Raw genomic sequence first — 27737 nt, 5'->3', positions numbered from 1 at the left:
TGCAGGCGATTTAGTAATGTTAGCAAACGCACTCGCGACGGTCGTCTGCTGCCATAGCCCGTTAACGCAAAAATTTCGACGCACTGTCTTAACGGATACGTTCCTCGCATCCTCGCGTTGATTTCAGGGTTATTTCAAGCAGTGTTACTCGTCTGTTAGCACGGAAAGCTCTACACAAACGTGGCTGCGCTCGGTCGTTAAGTGAAGGCCGCCGGCCACTACGTCGTCCGTGGTGAGAGGTAATGCCTGAAATTTGTTATTCTCTGTACACTCTTGACGCTCTGGATCTCGGAATATTGAATTGTCTAACGATATCCGAAATGTATTGTCCCATGCGTGTAGCTCCAACTAAGATTCCGCGTTCAAAATCTATTAATACCCGTCGTGCGGCCATAACCCGTCGGAAACCTTTTCACATGAAACACTAGAGTGCAAATGATAGCTCCGCAATGAACTGTTCTTTTATAGCTGGTGTACGCGATAGTACCGTCGTCGTAACTGCATATGTATAAGGGGCGCTCAAAAAGAAACGAGCCGGAGGCATAACTACAGAAACCAGTACCTGTATGTTAGAAGTATTGACCCTGGCTGCTGAGACACTTGTTCCATTGTGACACAAGACGGTGCGATGATAACCAGTTCCGCACGTACAGCTGGACGTCGTCGTCCGAGGTGAATATTTTGCCCCTCAGAGCCTTTTTAAGGGGGCCAAAAATGGCATAATCACAGGGAGAGAGGCCCGGACAGTATGGAGGGTGGCCGAGAATCTCCCATTTGAATTTCTGCAGGAGTGCCGCGACTGTGTTGGCCGTATGAGGCTTTGCATTGTCGTGGTGCAGAATGACCCCACGGGTGAGATTGCCTGGTCGTTCTGATTTGATCGCTTGGCGAAGGGTGGTCAAGGTTTGCGAGTGATGCTGGGCGTTCACTGTTGTCCCTTGCCGCAGGAAGTGAAGGGGGCCATCTTGGTCAAAGAAGAACATCAGCACAGGAGCAAACGATTCACCTCGGACGACGGAGTCCAGCTGTACGTGCGGAACTGGGTAACATTGCAGCCCCGTTAATTTTATGAGACATCATTCACCACCTTGTGTCACAATGGGACACGTGTCTCAACAGCTAGGGTCAATAATACTAACATGCAGATACTGGGTTCTGTAATTATGCCTCCGGCACGTTTCTTTTTGAGCGCCCTTTACCCGTATCGCGTCTCCTGACTTTTGTCACCTCTGTGTGTAGAATCATCTGCACTTGTTTTCACCTGATATAAGCGAATCAAAGCGCGCAATGCTTCTGGGCAACTTGTGTTGTTAAGCAACGAACGCGGACGATAATGAAGACCATCATTTCGAGTCTGAATATTAATACATGAACTCTAAACTAGTAACGGTGTTTTCCCAGCAACGTAAACAAAAACGCTGCTAGTTGCTGCTGTACAGTTTCAACATTATGTGTCACAAAATAGTCACGGTCCTCCAATAATGTCATTATTTGACAAAATAGGTTTATCAAATGTTCTTTCGTTAAGGAAATTTAGAGAATTTCAAACGACCCATTAGAGGCAGTATAGTGACTGTTATAGGTATATGTTTTCCAGTCTATTTATTTTGAAATCCTTTTGATGTAGTTGGGTAGCTTCAATGACCTTTTAGCACAGAAAAGTTTCACCCCTCCTTGAGGGCTTAAGTGAGGCAGGACTCTCGTTAAGACTATTTTGTAAATTTAGCAAAACAAGAAATTGACTCCTGTTCGCCAATATACATTTTCTTTGCAATCAGTGGTTAATATGTTGCGCATTTGTTTCGTGCAGCATGTCGCGAAGAGCTCGTGCGTTCCAGCCGAGGCCAATGTGAGTCTCCGCGCGACGTCATGACTTCGTCGAAGGAACGTTTCAGTACATCTACGATAATCAGTCGAAACGCACAAATGACAATATCATATTAAATAAGATGATGATGATGTTTGGTTTGTGGGACGCTCAACTGCGCAGTTATCAGCGCCAGTACAAATTCCCAACCGTTGACCACTCCAATCTCGCCACTTTCCATGAATGAGTAAATAAGAAGCAGACCTAAACTACGTAATACTGAGATCACGATATTCGCCGCTCAGTAAGTCATTTTCATGTAGAACGTTCCGTTGATAACGAGTTTACGAAAACGAACAACCAGAACTTAATTAATTTGTGTGTGTGTGTGTGTGTGTATGTGTGTGTGATGTGTGTCTGTGTGTGTTTTGTTTGGTTTCACGTGTACATTAATTCGTAATTCGAATATATATATATATATATATATATATATATATATATATATATATATATATATATATATATATATACTTTGTCTTCAAATTATTTCATTTTCTATGAAGCATTAGCAGTGGTCTATAATGAAACAAATTTGTAGCGGTATTTTTTGTCCATTTTTCGCTTACGTCAGGAAATGCTTGCTTGAATATTTTTGAGGTATTCTCTCGTTTTTCACTGCTGTTTCTTGCCGAATTCCACATTGCTCACAAAAACAAATCTCAAAACGAAAACCAAAATCAGACTGATATCAACAGTGTCGTATATATTTTGTTGTCCTAATGGTGTACTACGAGTGTACGAAGTTTGAAGTAAATCCGGGTTCCAAACGTCGTGGCCTCCCCTTGTTAGTATTATCAGCAAGTGTGAATGCTGGTCGTCTGCTGATGTATGCGTGAGCTGTCTGCTGTGGTTTCTGTGAATGTGTAGATGCAGTTTAGCCAACCATTGTATTCAGTAGAGTGCTAGTGCACTGGACCAGAGAGACATAAGTTCCCTGTGCGTTATCAGGCCCCGTTAGGTTGGCAAATAGCCGCTGTGCAGACTCTCTGTGCCCTTCCGGCCGCTGGGTGTGGATCCTGGACGAGGAGAGACGATTAGGTTCTCCCTGCTGAAAATCTGGTGAGTACCGACGCTCTCCGTGATAGTTCCTGCAGTTAGCGAAAGTTGAGGCATTCATGTCCACTTTGAACTTTCCAACAGCTTCCCTGCTTATAAAACACACTATGGTGTTTCTTAAAGTCATCTCAGTTAGGAGGTTGCGTAAAATTGCTATTTTTATTTTGTATTACTTATGATGGGCCAGCATTCCATAGAATCACATTATTAAGTAAAGTGAGTGATTAATGAGTATTTCCATGTTTTCTAGGAAATAAATGTTGTTATGTAAAATTCTTAACTTGGTTTCTCACAGCAATGCTATTATTTCCGTTATCATTTAAATTAAGTTATTCAAACTTTCAACTTAAAGCAAACCACTAAGCAGAAATTTTGTGTAGTGATGTCTGCTTGTGCAAACAGTCGTAGGTGTCCTTCGCAAAATACACAGGTTCCATTTTCAAGTTGAGGATGCCAGCCAAGGCTGTGTGGAAAGCAAGTATCATGCATAATGACAACCCTGCCAGGCTCTCGTTCTAATTAGGAACCCTTTTGTGATGCTATGATGTATTATATATAGCACTCCGTCTTCAGGCCACAAGTGGCCCATCGGGACCATCCGACCGCCGTGTCATCCTCCGTTGATGACGCGGATAGGAGGGTCGTGTGGTCAGCACACCGCTCTCCCGGTCGTTATGATGGTTTTCTTTGACCGGAGCCGCTACTATTCGGTCGAGTAGCTCCTCAATTGGCATCACGAGGCTGAGTGCACCCCGAAAAATGGCAACAGCGCATGGCGGCTGGATGGTCACCCATCCAAGTGCCGGCCACGCCCGATAGCGCTTAACTTCGGTGATCTCACGGGAACCGGTGTATCCACTGCGGCAAGGCCGTTGCCTTATGATGTATTAATAAATGATTAAATTTCCACAGGTGTCACAATTCCAATTTGTGAATAATCAGCATTGCAAATACTGCGTTGTATATACCGCGTTGCTTTGTGATTTTGTGTGATTTTGGGGGAAATGTTCTTTGTATGTTATATTCATGTATTTTGGGGAATATTAAATTACACTGCGTGTGACCATAAATGTGTTGGGCTGCATGTGATGACTGTGCTAGGCTGCGTGTAATTATAGCTGGCACTAAGCTACGAAAACTTACTCATCGTGATTCGCGTAGTCGATGCAGGGAATATGCTTTGCCGTGAGCGAGGCTCTATTAATTAGGTACTTTGTGCGAAAATGTGATCCCAGTATCCAAAATGGAGACATGTGGTCGCTCGAGGAGCGGTGCGAGGATAAATAAGTCAGGCGCAGAGGAAGTTACCATTAATCAGGTAGCCGCGGAGAGAGAGGAGAGGAGATTTCAGTTGCGGTGCGGCAATGATGAACTTAAGAAAATGTGCAGGCTGTCTCGTCGACTGGTAGCGGGACTTCTGACCCAAGAACTAGCGCGTACGAGACCGAGACAATAGCAAGCAGACACACAACGTCGGCTAACACAGACTCGAATAACATGTGGGTGGTCGGATAGGTCAGGGCGATGAAGAAAAGTATGGTGAAACAGGAAGAAAATAACACGAAATTAAACTCAAAACTCGATGACCTTATGCGCGAAGTAGATACAGAGTTAAACTCAATACTCCAGAGCGTCATTGTTGTTGTTGTGGTCTTCAGTCCTGAGACTGGTTTGATGAAGCTCTCCATGCTACTCTATCCTGTGAAAGCCTCTTCATCTCCCAGTACCTACTGCAACCTACATCCTTCTGAATCTGCTTAGTGTATTCATCTCTTGGTCTCCCTGTACGATTTTTACCCTCCACGCTGTCCTCCAATACTAAATTGGTAATCCCTTGATGCCTCAGAACATGTCCTACCAACCGATCCCTTCTTCTAGTCAAGTTGTGCCACAAACTCCTCCCCAATCCTATGCAATACCTCCTCATTAGCTATGTGAACTACCCATCAATCTTCAGCACTCTTCTGTAGCACCACATTTCGAAAGCTTCTATTCTCTTCTTGTCCAAAATGTTTATCGTCCATGTTTCACTTCCATACATGGCTACACTCCATACGAATACTTTCAGAAACGACTTCCTGACACTTTAATCTATACTCGATGTTAACAAGTTTCTCTTCTTCAGAAATGCTATCCTTTCCATTGCCAGCCTACGTTTTATATCCTCTGTACTTCGACCATCATCAGTTATTTTGCTCCCCAAATAGCAAAACTCCTTTACCCCTTTAAGTGTCTCATTTCCTAACCTAATTCCCTCAGCGTCACCCGATTTAATTCGAGTACATTCCATTGTCCTCGTTTTGATTTTGTTGATGTTCATCTTATATCCTCCTTTCAAGGCAATGTCCATTCCGTTCAACTGCTCTTCTAAGTTCTTTGCTGTTTCTGACAGAATTACAATGTCATCGGCAAACCTCAAAGTTTTTATTTCTTCTCCATGGATTTTAATTCCTACTCTGAATTTTTCTTTTGTTTTCTTTACTGCTTGCTCAATACACAGATTGAATAACATCGGGGATAGGCTACAACCTTGTCTCACTCCCTTCCCAACCACTGCTTCCCCATCATGCCCCTCGACTCTTATAACTGCCATCTGGTTTCTGTACAAATTGTAAATAGCCTTTCGCTCCCTGTATTTTACCCCTGCCACCTTCAGAATTTGAAAGAGAGTATTCCAGTAACATTGTCAAAAGCTTTCTCTAAGTCTACAAATGCTAGAAACGTAGGTTTTCCTTTCCTTAATCTTTCTTCTAAGATAAGTCGTAAGGTAAGTATTGCCTCACGTGTTCCAATATTCCTACGGAATCCAAACTGATCTTCCCCGATGTCGGCTTCTACCAGTTTTTCCATTCGTCTGTAAAGAATTCGCGTTAGTATTTTGCAGTTGTGACTTATTAAACTGATAGTTCGGTAATTTTCGCATCTGTCAACACCTACTTTCTTTGGGATTGGAATTATTATATTCTTTTTGAAGTCTGAGGGAATTTCGCCTGTGTCATACATCTTGCTCACCAGATGGTAGTGTATTGTCAGGACTGGCTCTCCCAAGGCTGTCAGTAGTTCTAATGCAATGTTGTCTACTCCCGGGGCCTTGTTCGACTTGAGTCTTTCAGTGCTCTGTCAAACTCTTCACCCAGTATAATATCTCCCATTTCATCTTCATGTACATCCTCTTCCATTTCCACAATGTTGTCCTCAAGTACATCGCCCTTGTATAGACCCTCTATATACTCCTTCCACTTTTCTGCTTTCCCTTCTTTGCTTAGAACTGGGTTGATATTCATACAAGTGGTTCTCTTTTCTTCAAAGGTCTCTTTAATTTTCCTGTAGGCAGTATCTATCTTACCCCTAGTGAGATAAGCCTCTACATCCTTACATTTGTCCTCCAGCCATCCCTGCTTAGCCATTTTGCACTTCCTGTCGATCTCATTTTTGAGACGTTTGTATTCCTTTTTGCCTGCTTCATTTACTGCATTTTTATAGTTTCTCCTTTCGTCAATTAAATTCAATTTTTTTTGTTACCCAAGGATTTCTACTAGCCCTCGTCTTTTTACCTACTTGAGCCTCTGCTGCCTTCACTACTTCATCCCTCAAAGCTATCCATTCTTCTTCTACTGCATTTCTTTCCCCCATTCCTGTCAGCTGTTCCCTTATGCTCTCCCTGAAACTCTATACGACCTCTGGTTTAGTCAGTTTATCCAGGTCTCATCTCCTTAAATTCCCTCCTTTTTGCAGTTTCTTCAGTTTTAATCTACAGTTCATAACCAATGTGTGTGTGTGGTTTGAGGTTTTCGGGCGCTAAACAGCGTGGTCATCAGCGCCCAAACGCATAGAAACAGGAACACATGCAGTGAAGGGACGAAGACGGACAGCGAACAAGGAGAACGCCTAAAAGACACAGACCTGACGCAGTTCCAAATCCTCACATACAGAGGCAAAACAGGAGGAGAAGAAACGCTCTAAAAGAGGAAAGGAAACACAAGGAAAAGAGAACAGAAATCGAAGTGAAACAAGTAGGTAATCGTGACTGGCGGACCTCTTACCTAAAGCCTGGGTGAGCCAGTCACCCAGCAGCACATTAAAATCCTCTCCCTAAAATCTGAGGCAACAAATTGGACAGGACACAAAATTGTAAGACCTTAACCACAGTCGTTGCGTCGTCTTGCAAAATAGAGGGCAAATACGGTGCAAGGAAACCACCGCCCTCTGGTCATAGAATAAAGGACAGTCAAGTAAAATGTGGCGGACCGTAATCTGGACGCCACAAGCACTGCAGATTGGGGGGTCCTCCCGCCGGAGTAAAAAACCGTGCGTTATGGGACTGTGCCCGATGCGGAGGCGAGTGAGGAGAACCTCATCCCGCCTGCATGACTGGTAGGACGTACGCCATGGCCGCGTGGTGGCCTTGACCAGACGCAGCTTATTTTCACCGACTGCCAGCCACTCCCATAACCAATAGATTGTGGTCAGAGACCACATTTGCCCCCGGAAATGTCTTACAATTTAAATGGCTCAAATGGCTCTGAGCACTGTGCGACTTATCTTCTGAGGTCATTAATCGCCTAGAACTTAGAACTAATTAAACCTAACTAACCTAAGGACATCACACACATCCATGCCCGAGGCATGATTCGAATCTGCGGACGTAGCGATCTCTCGGCTCCAGACTGTAGCGCCTAGAACCGCACGGCCTCTTAGGCCAGCTACAATTTAAAACCTGGTTCCTAAATCTCTGTCTTACCATTATATAATCTACCTGATACCTTGTAGTATCTCCAGACTTCTTCCATGTATACAGCCTTCTTTCATGATTCTTGAACCAAGTGTTAGCTATGATTAAGTAATGCTCTGTGCAAAATTCTACCAGGCGGCTTTCTCTTTCATTTCTTATCCCCAATTCATATTCACCTACTACGTTACCTTCTCTTCTTTTTCCTACTATCGAATTCCAGTCACCCATGACTATTAAATTTTCGTCTCCCTTCACTGTCTGAATAATTTCTTTTATCTCATCATACATTTCATCAATCTCATCGTCATCTGCAGAGCTAGTTGGCATATGAACTTGTACTACTGTAGTAGGCGTGGGCTTCGTGTCTATCTTGGCCACAACAATGCGTTCACTATGTTGTTTGTAGTAGCTTACCCGCACTCGTATTTTTTTATTCATTATTAAACCTACTCCTGCATTACCCCTGTTTGATTTTGTATTTATAATCCTGTATTCACCTGACCTAAAGTCTTGTTCCTCCTGCCACCGAACTTCACTAATTCCCACTATATCTAACTTTAACCTATCCATTTCCCTTTTTAAATTTTCTAACCTACCTGCCCGATTAAGGGATCTGATATTCCACGCTCCGATCCGTAGAACGCCAGTTTTCTTTCTCCTGATAACGACGTCCTCTTGAGTAGGCCCTGTCCGGAGATCCGAATGGGGGACTATTTTACCTCCGTAACATTTTACCCAAGAGGACGCCATCATCATTTACCATACAGTAAAGCTGCATGCCCTCAGGAAAATTTACGGCTGTAGTTTCCCCTTGCTTTCAGCCGTTCGCAGTACCAGTACAGCAATGCGGTTTTGGTTAGTGTTACAAGGCCAGATCAGTCAATCATCCAGACTGTTGCCCTTGCAACTACTGAAAAGGCTGCTGCCCCTCTTCAGGAACCACACGTTTGTCTGGCCTCTCAACAGATACCCCTCCGTTGTGGTTGTACCTACGGTACGGCTATCGTATCGCTGAGGGACGCAAGTCTCCCCACCAACGGCAAGGTCCATGGTTCATGGGGGGGGGGGGGGGGGGCTCATGACCGGAGTAAAAGAACAGAAAAGAGTTCAGGTCGAAATGAGAAGACGTGGAGAAAAATTAGTAAATGGACTCCAAACATTAACAGAAAGATGTAATCGAAAAAAGAAAAAAGTGATCAAACGTATAAAAGCCGTCGAAGCAACTCAAGTAAAGGAAGATGGAAACACCAGGGCAAACTTGAGGGAAAAGTAGAAGCGATAAAAGTGTAAAATGGGAGGAAATAAAGAAGATGAAAGAAGAGGCAGAAAAACTCGCGGAAAAGGTTGCAGATATTACAATATCGGAGAGAAGCGAGAACGCTTTGATGCTGAATGCAATAGATAATGAAGAAATCAAATTATTAAGGAGATTTCAGGAAGGCCAATGCGAGGTCAACAGTCGACAACGCGAGGCTACAAACGAGGTATGCGAATGCGTGGCTCGTGTGAAGAATCTTTTCGCGTGCGGAACCAAAAAGGGAAACCACGTGCGCAAAGGTGCACAAGATAGTAGCGAGGGATGTGATTCCGGACATGAGGAGGACCTCGAAGAAACTAGCGAGCGTAGGGATATAGGGAAATGGCGAGAAGGACACAGAAACCAACCCATGCGTAGGTTAGTACAGGAGGGAAGTCTTCCGCTACTCGGTGAACGGCACGTGCTTATCTTGAACAATACCAGTTCTGGCTACCACTCGATTGGCCGGATGAATACAAAATAGAATTTATGTGCGAGCATCTCGAGGCCGAACCTGCGGTGCGAATGAGCGCTGTAGCGCGCACGTGCACCACGGTACGCAAGTTTCAGCACGAGTTTCTCTCGGCCTATTGGTCCGAGACGGCGCAAGACTGGGTAAAGCATAAGATAATTACTTTACCAAATTTAAACCAAACTGGTTTAGCGAGTCTTGCACGACTGTTCGAACAGATGCTGCAGTACAACCAGTATCTGTACAACCCTTAAAGCCGGCCGAACTGATAAGGCTGTGTACAATGAAACTTCCAACTCTGCTGCGCCATATGGTACTAGCCGCACGATGCAAGGACGATTTAGAATCGTTTAAACTACTCTTACGGGAGTTAGAGTGCGACATCGGCGAGTGGGAACAGGAAAAGACACAAGCTGGAAAACGAGTCGCGGCCGCAGTAAAACACGGAAACGTACGAACTCACGGGTAGGCGAGTACGCAGACACTAATTATCAACCGTATAAAGATAATTGGCTGTAGTTTCCCCTTGCTTTCAGCAAGCATGGCAAATATACAAACGAATGACGTAATGGCCATCAGAATCTGGTGCAGACTTTAAGGTGATAGTGAATCCTAAGAGTGTAGGTGATTCGCTCCCACTGCCGCGATCTGAAGAGCTTATGGACCGCTTTGGAGTGGGTCGCTACTTCTCCAATATCGATTTGCGCGATCCCTACCTACGGAGTCCATTAGATGAACAGTCACAGGAAGTGTTTGTGATTAATACACACATGGTATTCTACAAATTTCTTCGCTTGCGTCGGTAGCGCAACTGCATCAGCGATCTTTCAACGCTATCTAGAACAATTAACTGCATCTGTGCCTTCATGTACAAATTACTTGGATGACATTGTGGTATCAGGCCGCACAGCAGAAGAACAACACAGTTATCAGCGTATCCTGTTCAAAGCGTTGTCAGAGGGCAGACCTGAAGTGTAATGAAGACAATTGTGTGTTCGTCCAGACTGAAATTTGGTACTTATGTCATGTGATCAACCCCCAAGGTGTTCATCCGATGCAGTCGCAGTTGCAGACTATTAGAGTTACAGGCTATTCGTGACTTCCAACCCCCAAGGAATTTCTCTGAATTGCAATCAGTACTAGGGGAGCTGACCTACTACATCTGTTTAATTCCTAATACAGCTCAAATAGCGGTGCCCATGTATCGTCTTCGACATAAGAGTGTACATTTCGTGTGGTCCCGCGAATGTGGCATTGCATTTCAGAAATTGAAAGACGCTTTGCTCAGCAATCGTTGTCTGGTCCATTTCGATAATGACAAATTAGTTGTCTTGGTCACCGAAGCATCCTCGTGCGGCACTGGCGCGGTACTTTCGCACAGGAATTGGTTATGCAGACGGACCAATAGCTTTCCTCTCAAAACTTCTCAACAAGGTCGGTCCAATTATTCGCAGATAGAGAAGGAGGTTCTTGCAATCATTTATGGAGTGAGCAGATTTCATCAACACCTGTATGGAAGAAAATTCTACTTAGTCACTGACGACGAACTGCTGCAGTCACTTTTCAAGCCGGCCAAGCCTATTACAAACAGCATTGTACAAAAATTGTAATGATGGGCTCCTAGTCTCTCGCATTATCAGTACGCGATAATTTACGGGCACACATCCAAGCATGCCAATGCAGAGATGCTCTCGCACCTTACTGTGGGACCGAGTGCATGCTTTGACACATCTGATGCATCATGTTGCCACATCGATGCACAGGAGTTAGATACTCTGAACAGATTCCCCGTAGATCACCAGGAAGTGCTCCAGGCAATGGAGAGGACCGGGACTTGCAGATTCTGTACCGCTACACACGCATGGGTTGGCCTCGCTCAGTGGAACAAATCATTAGCATGGTTATCAGCCGATTCTTTGCACCTCGGCACAACTTGTCAGTGAATCAGAATAATCCTGTGTGGTGATCCTAAGGACTCTCCAGAGACATGTACTTAGTTTGCTTCACCAAGATCGCTGGGGCGTGCTCCTCTGAAACAACTGGCTCGTAAACACTGCTCTTGCGTCAGCATGGACGCTCAAATAGAACAGATGCTTGTGCGGAACACCAGTCAGCCCATTCTCAACGTTTCTTTGATTGGTCAAAACCAGAAGTGCCTTGGCAGCGAATACATTTGGACTTTGCTGGATCCTACTGGAACATTCGTCGGCTGATTATCGTCAATCCATATAGCAAGTTTCCCTTATGTCGAGCCCATGAATTCAACATTGATACAATGCACACTCTAGTCTTCGCAGTCCATATTTTGCACTGAAGGTTTTCCAGAGTTGCTAGTAACTAACAACGGACCTCAATTTGTGTCGGCAGAATTTGAGGACTTTTGTGCAACAAATGGCTTTCGTCACATGACCAGTGCCAGTTTTCACCCTTAATCAAACGGAGTAGTGGAGCACTTTGTGCACACTTTCAAACAGTAGATGGACAAGCTACGCATCCACCACTCGTGGAAACAAGCCTTGCTGCTCTTCTTCCCGTCTTGCCGCTCCCAGCCCTACAACGGCCCTTCACCAGCGGAGTTTCTCCACAAGCGGCATCATCGAGCAATGCTTCAGTTGATGCACCCATCGTGGCGGCTGGCACTTACTCCGCCCAAAAAAAAAAAGGTTCAAATGGCTCTAAGCACTATGAGACTTAACATCTAAGGTCATCAGTCCCCTAGACTTAGAACTACTTAAACCTAACTAAACTAAGGACATCACACACAATGCCCGAGGCAAGATTCGAACCTGCGACCGTAGCGGTCTCGCGGTTCCAGACTGTAGCGCCTAGAACCCCTCGGCCACGTGTGGACTGTGTTTACATGGAATGGAAAGGGCCCTCTGGTCCAACTGAAGCGATCACTGACTGGAAATAGTTATGTTCGGCTGCTTGCAGACCATTTGTCGCCATTCGTGGACTTCATGTTCCCAAACAGTGACTGAATTTTTATGTTTGACAATGCGCCATGTCACCGGTTTGAAGAACATCCTGGAAAATTCGAGCGAATGACCTAGTCACCCCGAGCGCCCGATATGAATCCCATCGAACATTTATGTGCCTTAATCGAGAGGTCAGTTCGCGCACAAAATCCTGCACCAGCAACACTTTCGCAATGAAGGACGGCTGTAGATGCAAAATGGTTCAAATGGCTCTGAGCACTTTGGGACTTAACATCGGAGGTCATCAGTCCTCTAGAACTTAGAACTAGTTAAACCTAACTAACCTAAGGACATGACACACATCCATGCCCGAGGCAGGATTCGAACCTGCTACCGTAGCGGTTGCGCTGTTCCAGACTGATGCGCCTAGAAACGCTCGGCCACATCGGCCGGCGGCTATAGGTGCAGCATTGCTCAGTATTTCTTCAGGGGACTTCCAACGTCTTGAGTTCATTCCTCGTCGAGTTGTTGCACTACGCCAGGCAAAAGGAGGTCCGACACGATGTTAGGAGGTATCCCATGACTTTTGTCCCTTGAGTGTACATTACTTTTTAAATGTGGAGGGAAGATCTACGAGGCAATAGTGGGAGATTACAATATCGGGAAGAAAGGAGACTTGTTACCGGTACTTAAATGCTAATGGCGCCGTCTTGGTACACGCACATCACGGCGTGCGCTGTCACCTCTAGTCACTAAAATAGGTAATTTCCAAGAATGATTGCCTATCGAAGTAGCGGAGTCCAAACAATAGGCTTACATATTGAACATGCGATCGGTTAATTTCCAAGAACGTTTGCCTATCGAAGCCGCGGGCTCCAAACGATAGATATCGAACGCGCGATTCTAAATCAATCATGCAACAATGGTGGTGCGCGTTATGAAAGTGAGATGCTAGGAAAACCCAAAGGATTTATGACGATAGTGAGTGCGATATCTGGTATTGTAGACGGTTCTTCGGACGACTGCGTCACGCGGAAGAATCTGATTCCATGCTTATGCAATGTAGAAAGTTGTTTGAATTTTTGTCGGAAATGTGACACTCTACCCATATTTTTGCGTGACACTTGCAGAGTCTACCCAGATTACGGCAAAAATTGAATTCTTTCCGTAGCACACACATCAAACGGACTTCCTCGTGACGAGAACGTCGACTTTGAGTGAGGTAAGTCGTTTTCTTTGTAATTACAACTCCCGCTCTTCTTTTGCCGTTGCTGCAGTGCCACTATAAGCATGCTCATAATGCGCGCCACCAACAGTGGCGTGATCGATTTAGAATCGCGCGTTCGATATTTTTTGTTTGGAGCCCACGGCTTCGATAGGCAAACATTCTTGGAAATGACCTGCGATCGTAACTCGATCATGCGACTCTGGTGGCGGACGTTGTGATCAATTATTTGTGATCATCATTTTTATCTATTTTCCGTGGTTCCCTTAGTTGCTCTACATTACGTACCTCCGCGAATTGTTTGTGAGTTGCTAGGGAATCCCAGACGGTTTATGTCGTTAGTGAGTGGGATGTCTGGTGTTCTAGACGGTTCTTCGACGGATTCTCTCACATGGAAAAATCTAATTCCATGTTTATCCAGCGTAGAAAATTGTACGACTTTTTGACGCAAATATAGAGCACAACCGAACGAGGAAAGAAGATACTATGTAGACTGTAGTGGTGCGAAGTGTGTAGAACTTAGAATGAAATTTTCACTCTACAGCGGAGTGTGCGCTGATATGAAACTTCCTGGCAGATTAAAACTGTGTGCCGGACCGAGACTCGAACTCGGGACCTTTGCCTTTCGCGGGCAAGTGCTCTACCACTGAGCTACCCAAGCACGACTCACGCCCCGTCCTCACAGCTTTAATTCCGCCAGTACCTCGTCTCGTACCTTCCAAACTTCAGAGAAGCTCTCCTGCGAACCTTGCAGAACTAGCACTCCTGGAAGAAAGTATAGAACTTCGTATGAACATTTTCTATGCTGAAATACCGTTTAGTTTCATTGCGGACAGTGCGGAAAACGAACGAGTATCAGGAAGAATACATGGTTCGACTCTTCCAAATTATCCATCCCGCAACCGTAATGGATTTTCATATGATGACAACACCGACGACGAGTAAGGTAAGTCGCCTCCTTTGCAAGTATTTTTGTAACGGTCTTCTTTTGTCGTTGCTGTAGCGACCACCGTAAACGTACTCGTAACGCCCCCCACCGGAGTTGCACGATCCATTTACGATCGCACGTTCGATATACAGGGTGAAAAGTATTTAAACGGACAAACTCTGGGAGGTTTAGGGGACATCAAAAGAAATATTTTCCCCTAATGTCATTTTTTCCTATGAGGAGTATTTCACCCGGTAGAGGAAGATATCTATGGCGGTAAATTAATTAAACCAACAAACACTTTTCCATTTTTTTATAACGAAGAGACAACAACTAGGTAGCAGATACGGCCCAATTAAACAGTCTCCAACAACACCGACCCACACACTAACGAAGAACCGCACTTGTTGAGCGCTAGTAACTGTGGCATGTGGATTATCCTCACTCCAAACATGCGAATTGTGCATGTTGAAGACTCCATCACGCCCGAACGTTGCTTCATCTGTAAACAACACAGAGGATGGAAATGTAGGTTGCATTTCACACTGTTCCAGGTACCACTGCGAAAACTGTGTTCTGGGTGGATAATCAACTGGTTTCAGGTTGTGGACACGCTGTAAGTGAAATGGACGTAACAATTGCTCTCGAAGGACTGTTCTTACATTCGTCTGATTCGTCCCCATATGACGTGCAGTTGTACGAGTGCTGATTGAAGGCTCCCGCTCCACATGCTGCAAGACAGCTTCCTCAAATTGCAGCGTTCTTACCGTGCGACGGCATCCCTGTCCACGTAATCTGCTAAATGACCTGGTCTGACGCACACGTTGGTACACAGCATCAAAGGTCGTATGATGCGGAATACGGCGATTAGGATTTTGTTGTTCATAAAGCCGCTGTGCAGCTCGTCCGTTGTGGTGTGCTATGTAGTACGCACCAAGCATGTCAGTGTACTCACTCCAGGTGTATCGCTCCATTAGTAAACAGAGACAATGCACTACTACACTGGTGGACAGCAGTTGCCTACAACTGAAGAGCGTAATACGCCCTCTAACTACTGAAGATCGTAATACGGCCTCTATCAACTGAAGAGCGTAATAGGGCCTCCAACGGTTTAAATAATCCTCGTAGGAAACTATGACATTAGGGAAAAATATTTGTTTTGATGTCGCCTATAACCTCCCAGAGTAAATACTTTTCACCCTGTATATCGCTTGGACCCCGCGTCTTCGATAGGCAATCATTATTGGAATATTTTAGAATACGTGGCAGTGTTCTTAGCCTGAGTGGGGGGGTGTGTCACCTGGCAGACCGGTGACGCTGCCGCCGAGGGCGGCGTGGAAGACCTGCAGCTCGCTCTCTGCGGCGGGCGGCATGCGGGCGTCGCTGAGGCGGCCCGGCGTCAGGTCGACTCCGTTCTCGACGAGGCGCGGCAGCGGCGTGGTCTGCGCCGGCCGCCGGCAGAGGGACAGCCGGGTGCCCGACTGCGGCATCCCGTGCGACAGCAGCGACCGGCGGCGCCGCGGGGCCGGGTGCGACTGCGGCATCGACGCCGGTGGGCTGTCGATCCTGTGCAGCGACTGCATTCCTCTGTCACAGCGTCGACACTTAACTTATTCGAGTCACGTTCCCTGTACAAAGCGTCTAGAGAAACAAGAGAACGAGGTCGACCAAAGATATTAGTGCAAAATGTATAGCCGTAGGCACGTGGAAACGCAGCTTCTTCAGTCCGATTGAAGAAGTGTTAGCACTGTTCCAGGAAGCTATGGCTCGACAGGAATTAGCTAACTAGCCGTTGGCTTTGAGTAGTGACGTAACGGGATAAATTCTAGAGTCCAATATCACTCTTTGCTTTGAGCAACGATATCACACCTGAGGCAAGGACACTATATAGAGGCAGTCTTTGAAAGTGACGGTTGATATTCGTAAACAAAGGAACACGGCATACTTGAAAAGTACAGTCACTAGAATTGACCCACATTAAGTTACTGATTGCTGTGTCGCCACTTCTTGGTGCGCAGTTTAATTACATTCCTTTATAGCATAGCACTATTCGTTATTATGTCGTTGGTTCGACAGACACAATGTTGTTGTCTCTGCGTTTTAAGAAAAAGATTTATATCCTTTAGTCGATTAATCATTCTTTTTTTCTGTACAATTTATTATTATTATTCTTTCCTTTCTCAGACGTTATGTCTGGTTAAAAATGGAAAGTGACGCGGACCTTGATCAAGCTTGACTTCCTTTTAACTGTACGGTATATGTTACATTGCATTTAGGAGCTTTCGGGTAATTGAACATGTATCAATAATTACAGATTTCTGTAGTTGTATAAACAGGGTGTAACAAAAAGGTACGGCCAAACTTTCAGGAAACATTCCTCACACACAAAGAAAGAAAATATGTTATGTGGACATGTGTCCGGAAACGCTTACTTTCCATGTTAGAGCACATCTTATTACTTGTCTTCAAATCACATTATTCATGGAATGGAAACACACAGCAACAGAACGTACCAGCGTGACTTCAAACACTTTGTTGCAGGAAATGTTCAAAATGTCCTCCGTTAGCGAGGATACATGCATCCACCCTCCGTCCCATGGAATCCCTGATGCGCTGATGCAGCCCTGGAGAATGGCGTATTGTATCACAGCCGTCCACAATACGAGCACGAAGAGTCTCTACACATGGTACCGGGGTTGCTTAGACAAGAGCTTTCAAATGCCCCCATAAATGAAAGTCAATAGGGTTGAGATCAGGAGAGCGTGGAGGCCATGGAATTGGTCCGTCTCTACCAATCCATCGGTCACCGAATCTGTTGTTGAGAAGCGTACGAACACTTCGACTGAAATGTGCAGGAGCTCCATCGTGCATGAACCACATGTTGTGTCGTACTTGTAAAGGCACATGCTCTAGCAGCACAGGTAGAGTATCCCGTATGAAATCACGATAACGTGCTCGATTGAGCGTAGGTGGACAAAACTAAAATGAGCTCTAACATGGAAATTAAGCGTTTCCGGACACATGTCCACATAACATCTTCTCTTTATTTGTGTGTGAGGAATGTTTCCTGAAAGTTTGGCCGTACCTTTTTTGTAACACCCTGTATACGCTTGGATGTAGCTGTACTGCGTTGATGTACTGGTGGATATTGTGTGGTATGACTCCTGTAGTTGATAGTATAATTGGTATAATGTCAACTTTATCCTGATCCCACATGTCCTTGACTTCCTCAGCCAGTTGGATGTATTTTTCAATTTTTTTCTCCTGTTTTCTTCTGCATATTCGTTGCATTGGGTATGGATATTTCGATTAGTTGTGTTAATTTCTTCTTTTTATTGGTGAGTATGATGTCAGGTTTGTTATGTGGTGTTGTTTTATCTGTTATAAAGGTTCTGTTCCAGTATAATTTGTATTCATCATTCTCCAGTACGTTTTGTGCTGCATACTTGTATGTGGGAACGTGTTGTTTTATTAGTTTATGTTGTATGGCAAGTTGTTGATGAATTATTTTTTTCTACATTGTCATGTCTTCTGGGGTATTCTGTATTATTATTATTATTATTATTATTATTATTATTATTATTATTACTATTGTTATTATCTCCCTATGTCCATTTCAGCTGTAGCCCTTTTTTTACGATATTCGATTCGTTTCCTTTCCGACAAATGGTTAAAATTCCTCTTATGTGATAACCGGGTAATTTCCAAGAATGTTTGCCTATCGAAGCCGCGGGCTCCAAACGATATATATCAAACGTGCGATTGTAAATCGATCACGCGACTGTGGTGGCGGGTGTTATGAGCATGTTTATAGTGGTCACTACAGCAACGACAAAAGAAGAGCATTACGAAAATAGTTGTAATTACAAAAGGAAACGACTTACCTCACTCGTCGTCGACTTTGTCGTCATGAGGAAGTCCATTTGATGTGTACCCTACGGAAAGCATTCCCTTTTTGCCGTAACCTTGGTAGACTCTGCCAATTTCACGCAAAAATATGGGTGGAGTGTCACATTTCACATTTCCGACAAAAATTCAAACAATATTCCACATTGCATAAGCGTGAAATTAGATTCCTCAGCGTGAGGCAATCGGCCGAAGAAATGTCTGCAATATCAGACATCCCACTCACTACCGCCATAAATTGCTTGTGTTTTCCTAGAAACTCACAAATAATTTTTCATAACGCCTACCACCACAGTCGCATGATCGATTTAGAATCGCACGTTCAATATATATCTTTTGGAGCCTGCGGTTTCGATAGGCAAACATTCTTGGAAATTACCGATAACCGTTTCGATTAACTGCTGATACAGACATAACTTCGTAACTCCGAATCGTAATGTCCATTTCAGTAACATAACTAAAATGTATTTAGTGAGACTAGCTTTCATTCCTATAAGATAAATATGTTTCTTTTTTTAATTCGTACTTGATTGTCACGATTCCATCACAGCTTCATAGCTGTCTTTTATTATACCGGTGCCGGTATTCGATTCAGATTCTATCTGATAAATATTTCTTTCAATAATCTGTGCTAACATCGTAGTTGTAACTCGAAATATTTCTCTTCCCGATTAATTAAATTCTTGCAGTGAAAGTAAATGTTCGCTTTACATTTCAGTATATCGCCAAGAGTTCGGCGCTGTAGTCATAGCTGCCATGTTATTTACCTCGTCTGACGCATAGTCACTAGGTCAGTGATCAAAGCCGACGACTATCTCAGTTTCAACGTGGAAATGCCGCTCCAATCCGAGAATAAAAGTATTTTACTATTTAAGGAATTTATCCATGTCAAATATTGTCGGAATATAACGTAACTGTGTGTGTATAAAGTGCTCAGGACGAAGAGAAATTTGCCATTCTAGTCGTCGGCTTTGAGCAGTGTCGTAATAGTAAGGCCCGTATTACAGCGAAAAGATCTTTGACCAACTTTTTGGAAGAGCTGAGATTATGGTCTAACTTTTGTAAACGATACCACAAACGTACCCTCGTCTAATTGAAAGATTAGATAAGATATATTTTACAAAGTTCTTTTACAGTGTAATACGGACCTCATGGGTGCTGTGACGTTATATCCAGCTGCGTAAACAGTTTACTCCATCGATACATTTCCCTATACTGTTCTTCGTTGCCTTATCTTGGTTGGATTCAAACACAGATTAGGAATATCTATAGAGTGAGCGCAGCTTAATCAGAATATCGCCATCATCAACCCGAAATTGTTGCGCGACTTCAGTATAACTATGTTTGTTTACGTTTTGCGCTACGAACGACACGCTAGTATTGCACTTACGTATCCTGCTTTTACACATTTTATTTATCTGCAATGGCGAATCATTGTTGCCGCTGTGGCCATAAACCAAAACACATCAAACGGGGAAACATTCCTTTTAAAATTGGCTCTGAGCACTATGGGACTTAATTTCTAAGGTCATCAGTCCCCTAGAACTTATACCTACTTAAACCTAACTAACCTAAGGACATCACACATATTCCATGCCCGAGGCAGGATTCAAACCTGCGACTGTAGCGGTCGCGCGGTTTCCAGACTGTAGCGCCTAGAACCGTTCGGCCACCCCAGCCGGCAAACATTCCTTTTCATAGGTAGGTCTAATTGTAATTATCGTACTAATAAGAGGCGCTTTATGTTTTGAAAAATATCGGGACACAGCGCAATTAAATATTTATATACCAGGGCTGATTTATGTCACTGTCAATATACACGGACGAAAAAATTGCAACATCAAAAAAGAATTAACGTAGAGTACCGAAATTTCGGGAATACATTTGTCTAGGTAACATATTTAAGTGATTAACGTTGCAAGATCACACGTTAATGTAAGTGCGAGATAAGCTATTACAAATTTGAAATGCTGGTACGATTAATAACTAGCGTAAACGACAGAATGTTGATCGCAAGCATGCAAAAGTATATGCATTTTGATACCCATGTGCCGGGTGTCAGTTTGTCGGATGGAGTTCCATGCTTTTTGCACTTGGTCTGGCAATGCAGGGACGGTTAACGCTATATTTGGATGACGCTGGTGTTTTAGTCCGATGTCTCGTATGTGCCCGCCTGAACATGTTTGGTTACATCGATGGTATGCGAGAGCGTTGTCCTGTTGGAAAACACACCCTGGAATGCTGTTGATGAATGGCAGCACAACAGGTCGAATCACCAGATGGATGTACAATTTGGGTGCATGGGACACCCAAGTGAGTGCTCTTGCTGTCATACGAAATCCCATCCTAGACCATAGCTCCCGGCGTAGGTCCAGTGCGTCTATCGTGCAGCTCGGTTGATTGCAGGCCCTCAAATGGCCTCCGCTTAACCGACACACAGCCACCACTGGCAAAGAGGCAGAACAATCGTTCATCAGAAAACGACAGATCTCCATCCTGCCCTGCAATGAGCTCTTGCTTGACACCACTGAGGTCGCAAATGGCGATGATTTGGAGTTAGTGGAATGCACGCTGCAGAGCGGCTGTCTTGGAGCTGTCCTTGAAGTAACCGGTTTGTAACAGTTCTTTATGACACTTTGGTGCCAACTGCCGCTCAGGTGGCAGCTGCGGATGCAGTTCGAGGTGCCAGAGGCATAGGCCGAACACGATGGTCTTCCCTTTCAGTAGTGCCGCGTGGGCCTCCTGGAGCCCGATCTTCTTGTAACCCAACTTTCTCGTGACCATCGCTGTCAGCAATCATTTACAATTGCTACATTCCCGCAATATCGCAGAAGGAACGTCCGGCTTCTCATAACCATATTACACGATCTCGTTCAAAGTCAGTGAGGTACGCCGCGCGACGTAGCCACGCGGTTTGAGGCGCCTTGCCACAGTTCGCGCGGTTCTCCCCGTCGGAGGTTCCAGTCCTCCCACGGGCATGGGTGTACGTGTTGTCTTCAGCGTAAGTTAGTTTAAGTTAGATTAAGTAATGTGTAAGCCTACGGACCGATGACCTCAGCAGTTTGGTCCCATAGGAACTTACCACAACCAACGAATCAGTGAGGTACTGATAATTAGGTCTTTGTCACCTTAAAGGCATTCCTCATTAACATCAACTTACAATGTCCGTTCTCAGAGGTAACTAACGCTCACGACCATTACAACGTGTATTTAAAGTACACTTGATTTGCATCATCATAGTGGCGCTACTATGCGACTGGCGCGAAATGTGAATAAACATAATATTTCAGACGTGCACATCTCGTTTATGCTGCACAACTCATTCTTGTTGTTGCTTTTTTTTCGTGAGCGTATTTACAAGACAAGTGCTAGATAAACAGAGTAGTGTAATGAGCGTGCTGCCAGTCAATCTGTCCCGCGTAAAAATGTTTCGAACAATTTTCAGTTGCAGATGATATTTACTTATATAACAGTCTGACCCATTACTTCCGTATTACATGGACCTCGAAACCATTGTGCGGAAATTTTGTAGTAGGACTACGAAACAGTAGCACTAGAACCTGAGACGGATAATCAGTATGTACGATTAACATATCAGTTCACTTAAGGGTAAAGAAAGATTTTAAATATTAACAGGAAATAAAAATGGAAGATTTTCGCCTTTAAAAATTTTCAGCATGTGATCAAATTTGATGTTTTTCGAGAGACTTTCACTTTGGCCTACAACGAAGCTGTTTCGCAATGCTACAGCTATATAATTTATTCATACAGGTACCACTATCAAGAGCAGTAGCAGCAGTAAAAAATAGTGGTGGCTGTTCCTTCGATTTCTATAACAAAAAAAAGCGACGCCTGAGCTGTGATACTTGTCGTAAAGAAGTGAAATGTTCTTGCATTTATCTCTTCACAAGCAAGTTTCATTAGAGTTAGCGAAGGGAATTTATTCACATGCCTAGGAAACGCGTTTACAAAATTTAGAGTTCTGTTGAAAGGGATCTGTGTGTACTAACAGTGTAATGGCATTGAAAAACTTCAGAGTACTTAGTGGCAAATTTTTCACCGTATGATAGTCACGTGACTTTGGAAGGAATACAAAACAATTGAAGCTTTCGTGGCCTTTTGTTGACATACTACATGTTGGCTTCTGTTGCGGGTTCTTCGACACACGTTTGTTCGACGATTTTTCTTATGTTCCTCCAACACGTGTGGCCGCATGGTCAGAGCTTCATGTTGCATTGCTTGTGGCGGACTGGAGGGAATCTATCTCGGTGACGAAAATCCTGTTAGACGCATCTGAATGCTCACTCCATAGATGTTCCTATGTTGTGACTTAGAATCATTTTTTTTTAATTTCTGCTGCGTGTGTTAGACACGTTACTTTCATCTGCGTTTAATGGAAATTCTATGATTTCTTATGAAGGATGGCACCTGATTATGTGATTTATGTGAAGCAGATTGTGAGATACTCGTTGATATAAACTTGGGTGTTGCAGTCTCCACTTCAGCTACATTTAAAGTTTGTTTTGTGACACCAACTTCGATTTCATAACGATAAATGCGGTTTTCGCGTTTCTTTTAATTTTTATTACTGTATAACGTTGCCTTCATTCTAGCTGTAGACGTTCCTTTTCATACTCAATTCTTTCTTTGTCTCTCTCTGTTCATTTAATCGATTCCGATTCTTCGTGACATTACGAACTGAAACACGCCAATGTCTTCTTACACTTTCTCCTGCAGACTTCCCAGGTTGGAATCCATTGCTTCTGTGATACCGATGATCCACCTCATCCTTTGCCACCCTCTTCTCCTTGTGCCTTTGGACTTCCCCAACACTAACGTCTTTTCCAGTGAGTCATGATTTCTCATAATGCACCGAAAGCAGGTCAGTTTTAGTTTCAGTATCAGACCTTCCAAAGACCAATCTGGTCTTATTTGCTGTAATACTGACCTACTCGTTGTTTTTGCGGACCATGGGACTATAAGGAGTTTCCTCCAACACCACAGTTCAGCCTTTCTTATGGCCCACGTCTCACGTCAGTACACCACGACTTGAAAGATCTCAGCCCTTACTATACGAGTTAAAGTCATGTCTCTACATTGTCAGGATTGGACATTGCCTTTATACTAAATAACATGCGTCTTGATTTTGTAGCTTCAATCTCCATCATCAGAAGTAACTGAACACAGAACTATCTCCACTCTTTCTCCTCCTGCACGCCATGAAGAGATACGAAGGTAAGTCGTTTATTATCCGAAATTTAGTTATATTTTTGTTTGTTTTGGTACTAATGTCGTTTTACGTTGATGATGCATGCTTTGTTTATTTGTTGTTATATCTTTGCAATTTTCAAGCTGCTAGGTGAGTTTGGTTATCGCTGCCGTGCTGTTAATCATGGTTGCCCCACTGTCTATTTGCACCAAAGAAGAACAACGTTCAGTAATCCGTTTTTTGTGGTCGGAAGGTGTATCAGGGCCCGAAATTCATCGAAGACTTTCGGTACAGTACGGGAACAGTGTTTTGCTACAACGGAGTGTCTACGAATGCATTGAAAAATTCCCAAATGGTCGCAAAGTGTTACTCACGATGAAGGAGCCGGAAGACCGTTTACCGCCACAAATGAAGAAACCATTGAGCGTTCACGTGAAATGATTCTCTTAGAAAGACGATAACTATTGACGAAGTGGCACGTCGTCTGCAAATTACTCACGGTTCTGCCTACGAAATCATCCACAACTGACTTGGGTTTCATAAAGTTTGTGCAAGATGTGTCCCAAAAAACTCACACAGTTGCACAAACAAACGCGCTTGGACATCTGCAAAAAACATTTGGATCGCTATGGTAACGAAGGGGATAACTTCTTAGACAGTATCATTACTGATGACGAAACATGGATCCATCATTACGAGCCGGAGAATAAACGGCAGAGTATGGAATGGAAACATCTAAATTCGCCGTACAAGGAAAAGTTCAAGACCCAACCGTCCGTAGGAAAACTGATGCTTACGGTATTTGGGACGCATAATGTTCAGTACACTGGAACATTAGGGTAAAGGCGCACAACAATGAACAGTGCACGTTACAGTGAGATGCTTACTGCCAGGCTAAGCCTCCAATTCGAAGCAATCACCGAGCATTGCTGTCAAAAGGTGTTGTGTTGTAGCACGACAATGCCCGTCCGCATTCTGCTGCCCACACTGCTGAAACGCTCCTGAAACTCAAATTTGAAGTACTGGATCGTCCTCCATACAGTCCCGATCTTGCCACGTCTGACTATCACTTGTTTGGTCCACTCAAACAGGCATTAAGGGGCCGTCGATTGTCCTCGGACGAAGCATTAAAAGAAGCGGTGCATTCCTAGCGCGCATCTCAACCGAGAACCTTCTTTTATGAGGGCATCAGGAAGCTTGTACAGCGATGGACCAAGGAGACTATGTAGAAAATTCATGATCTTGTAAGTTTCCTATTTGATTACAATAACATTTTATAACTACTTTGCGGACAATAATTGACTTACCCTCGTACGTGTAGTTGCCATTCTTTCCCGATAAATAGCTAGGCTATTTTTGCGACAACCACTTCCATTTTCTATTGATTCGTGCATATATTTGTAACTGTTTGTCGTAGCCTCCGCTTTTCCTACATCTCTAAAGTTTATTTTGCAATACACTGCCGACCATTAAAACTGCAACATGTTGAGGGCGGCATGCAGCAAAAGCTAAATTGGCATGAAGTATACTACATACGCAAATGATCAGCACTTCAGCGCAACCACGCAAAGGAGGCGTAACGGCAGCTACATTCTGTACACAAAAAAAGATTACGCAGCAGATTTCTGATTCAGAAATCGGATTTAAGTGTTGGCTTTTAATGATAAGATTTTGTTATGCCTTATGTGCGAGAGTGAGTCAAATGAGAACCTTAAATTTGTAATAACAAATCGAAATTTCGCGCCTTTATCCTGTAAGTTGGTAAGCGTGCACACACAACGTCGCAGTATCAGTATAAAGATGACTGCCCCACTTGCAACTTGCACCAGGGAAGAACAGCGTTCTGTTAGTCGGTTTTTGCGTAGTGAAGGTGTGAAACCTATTGAAATTCACCGACGAATGAAGGTTCAGTACGGTGATGCATGTTTGTCACAGCAGCAAGTCTACAAATGGAGTAGGAAGTTCGCAAATGGTATGACATCAGTGAAAGATGCTCCTCGTCCAGGTCAGGCACAACGAGTTGTGACTCCACAGAACATTGCAGCAGTTGAAGCCATAGTGAAGGAAAACCGCCGAGTGACACTGAATGTCATTGCAGCGTGTTTACAGATTAGTCATGGGTCAGCACACCACATTGTGCATGATGTCCTCCAGTTTCACAAAGTGTCTGCACGATGGGTGGCACGGCAGCTGACTCCTGAAATGAGAGAACAACGTGTTGATGCTTGTGAAGAACCTCTTCGGCGCTTTGAACGAGAAGGTGATGACTTCCTTGCAAGAACCGTTACTGGGGACGAAACCTGGGTTCACTTCAACCAACTGGAAACGAAGAGAGCGAGCAAGCAATGGCGTAATTCCTCATCACCAAATCCAAAGAAGTTTCAAACAGAACCATCATCAGGGAAGGTTATGCTAACTCTTTTTTGGGACGAAAGAGGCATCATTTTGGAGCATTACATGCCTAGAGGGACCACTGTCAGCAGTGCATCATACACAGATCTAAAAAATCAAATTAAAGCGAAGTGGATTGCTGTCAGCAGGTGTCCTTTTGCAACATGACAATGCAAGGCCCCACACTACACGCACAACAAATGGCTCTGAGCACTATGGGACTTAACTTCTGAGGTCATGAGTCCCCTAGAACTACTTAAACCTAACTAACTTAAGGACATCACACACATCCATGCCCGAGGCAGGACTCGAACCTGCGACCGTAGCGGTCGCGCGGTTCCAGACTGAAGCACCTAGAACCGCTCGGCCACTCCGGCCGGCGCCCGTACAACAGTTGCAACAATTACAGACCTCCATTTTGAGTCTCTTCCTCATCCACCATACTCACCAGACCTTGCCCCAAGTGATTTCCATGTGTTTGGACCACTCAAAGACGCAATGGGAGGAAAGAAGTTCCTTTCTGATGCAGAGGTACGCCACGTGGTGCTTGGGTGGTTGCGCGGACTACCAAAATAATTATTTTTTTCTAAAGGAATTTATGCACTTTGCAAGCGCTGGAGGACTTGCATTGAGCGTGGGGGAGATTATGTTGAAAAGTGATACAGCTTTGTACCACTTCTGCACAATAAATAATATTTAAAAAATATTTAAGATTTTCATTTGACTCACAATCGTAAAATGGAGAAACATCCATCAGCATGTATCCGAATTCGACACCAGCAGCACTGAGGCCTATTGAGACTCTGGTTTATTGTTCAGCGAGACGGCTGCTCGCGTCTGCCGCGATTCCACGACTGACATGGGAATAGAGTCAGTGAGTTCAGGAGGGCCGTCGTCTACGCCACACAGGATCACAACGGCCCTACGCAGCTAGTGCCCGAAAGGGCAAACATTTTTTGCTCGGCCTTGAAGAATCGTACAACCACGCCATGTAACTTGAGTCAGAAAATGGTATTATTTGCAACAAAACCAGTCTGGATCAACACAGTCTCTCAGCATGGTGACTGTCGTTACGGCTTTCCTAGACACGGAAGCAGAGGGAAGAGCGCCGAAGGTGTTACCAACGACAACACGAAACGCTGAAGTGGCACAATGTCATCTTTTCACAATAGACCCGCTTTTGCATGCAGCAGCACGAAGCCTATACTCGCGTGGTGAGATTCAAAAGAGAACTAACGTTGCCATATTGCAGTAGTCATCATCATCATCATCATCACAAAGACCTGCAACTCTTTTGATGGGATGCAGTTAGGTAGACAACACGATCACCTCTGGCTCGCAGAGACGGTAATCTGGACAGCAGGAGATACGTATCTGACCTGTTAAGCCCGATGGCTGCAGTTTGTCTTTAAAGTCTCCTCAGTGTTATTTTTCAATAAGACAGCGCAGTACTGTATATTGCCTGTGCTGTTTTGACCTACCTCCGTGCAGACGGTATTCGTTTTCCTGACCAGCACGTTCTCTAAAATATGCTGTCATGAGCTGCCGCGAGACTGGCGCGGCACCAGTCGCCAGCCACCACGACTGATGAATTCTGTCAGAAAGTTGAGCTACCATGGAGTGACGTCGTCAAAGCTCAGTCTGACTCGGTGCCCGCTCGAGTTAGAACAGTTGTTGATGCCACAGGTGTCAGCTCTGTGTACCCCTTATGTCTCACAATCAACTATAAATGTAAT

The 27737-nt window shown here is 44.3% G+C and overlaps 1 protein-coding gene across 1 annotated transcript in view; it reads right to left on the bottom strand.

The window, feature by feature from the left end:
• LOC126172196 (dynein axonemal intermediate chain 4-like) overlaps nt 1-16078 on the bottom strand; it is a 65029-nt gene extending 48951 nt beyond the window's left edge. Inside the window, exon 1 of the mRNA XM_049920864.1 lies at nt 15796-16078. Within this exon, the coding sequence (XP_049776821.1) occupies nt 15796-16078 (283 nt within the window). The remainder of the gene's footprint in view (nt 1-15795) is intronic.
• Between the last annotated feature and the right edge of the window lie 11659 nt (nt 16079-27737).

This window comes from Schistocerca cancellata, chromosome 1 (genome assembly GCF_023864275.1).
Source record: "Schistocerca cancellata isolate TAMUIC-IGC-003103 chromosome 1, iqSchCanc2.1, whole genome shotgun sequence".
NCBI classification, from domain to species: Eukaryota; Metazoa; Arthropoda; class Insecta; order Orthoptera; family Acrididae; genus Schistocerca; species Schistocerca cancellata.
Note: the sequence above shows the minus strand (reverse complement) of the source record. Positions and strands in the feature narration are given on the sequence as shown.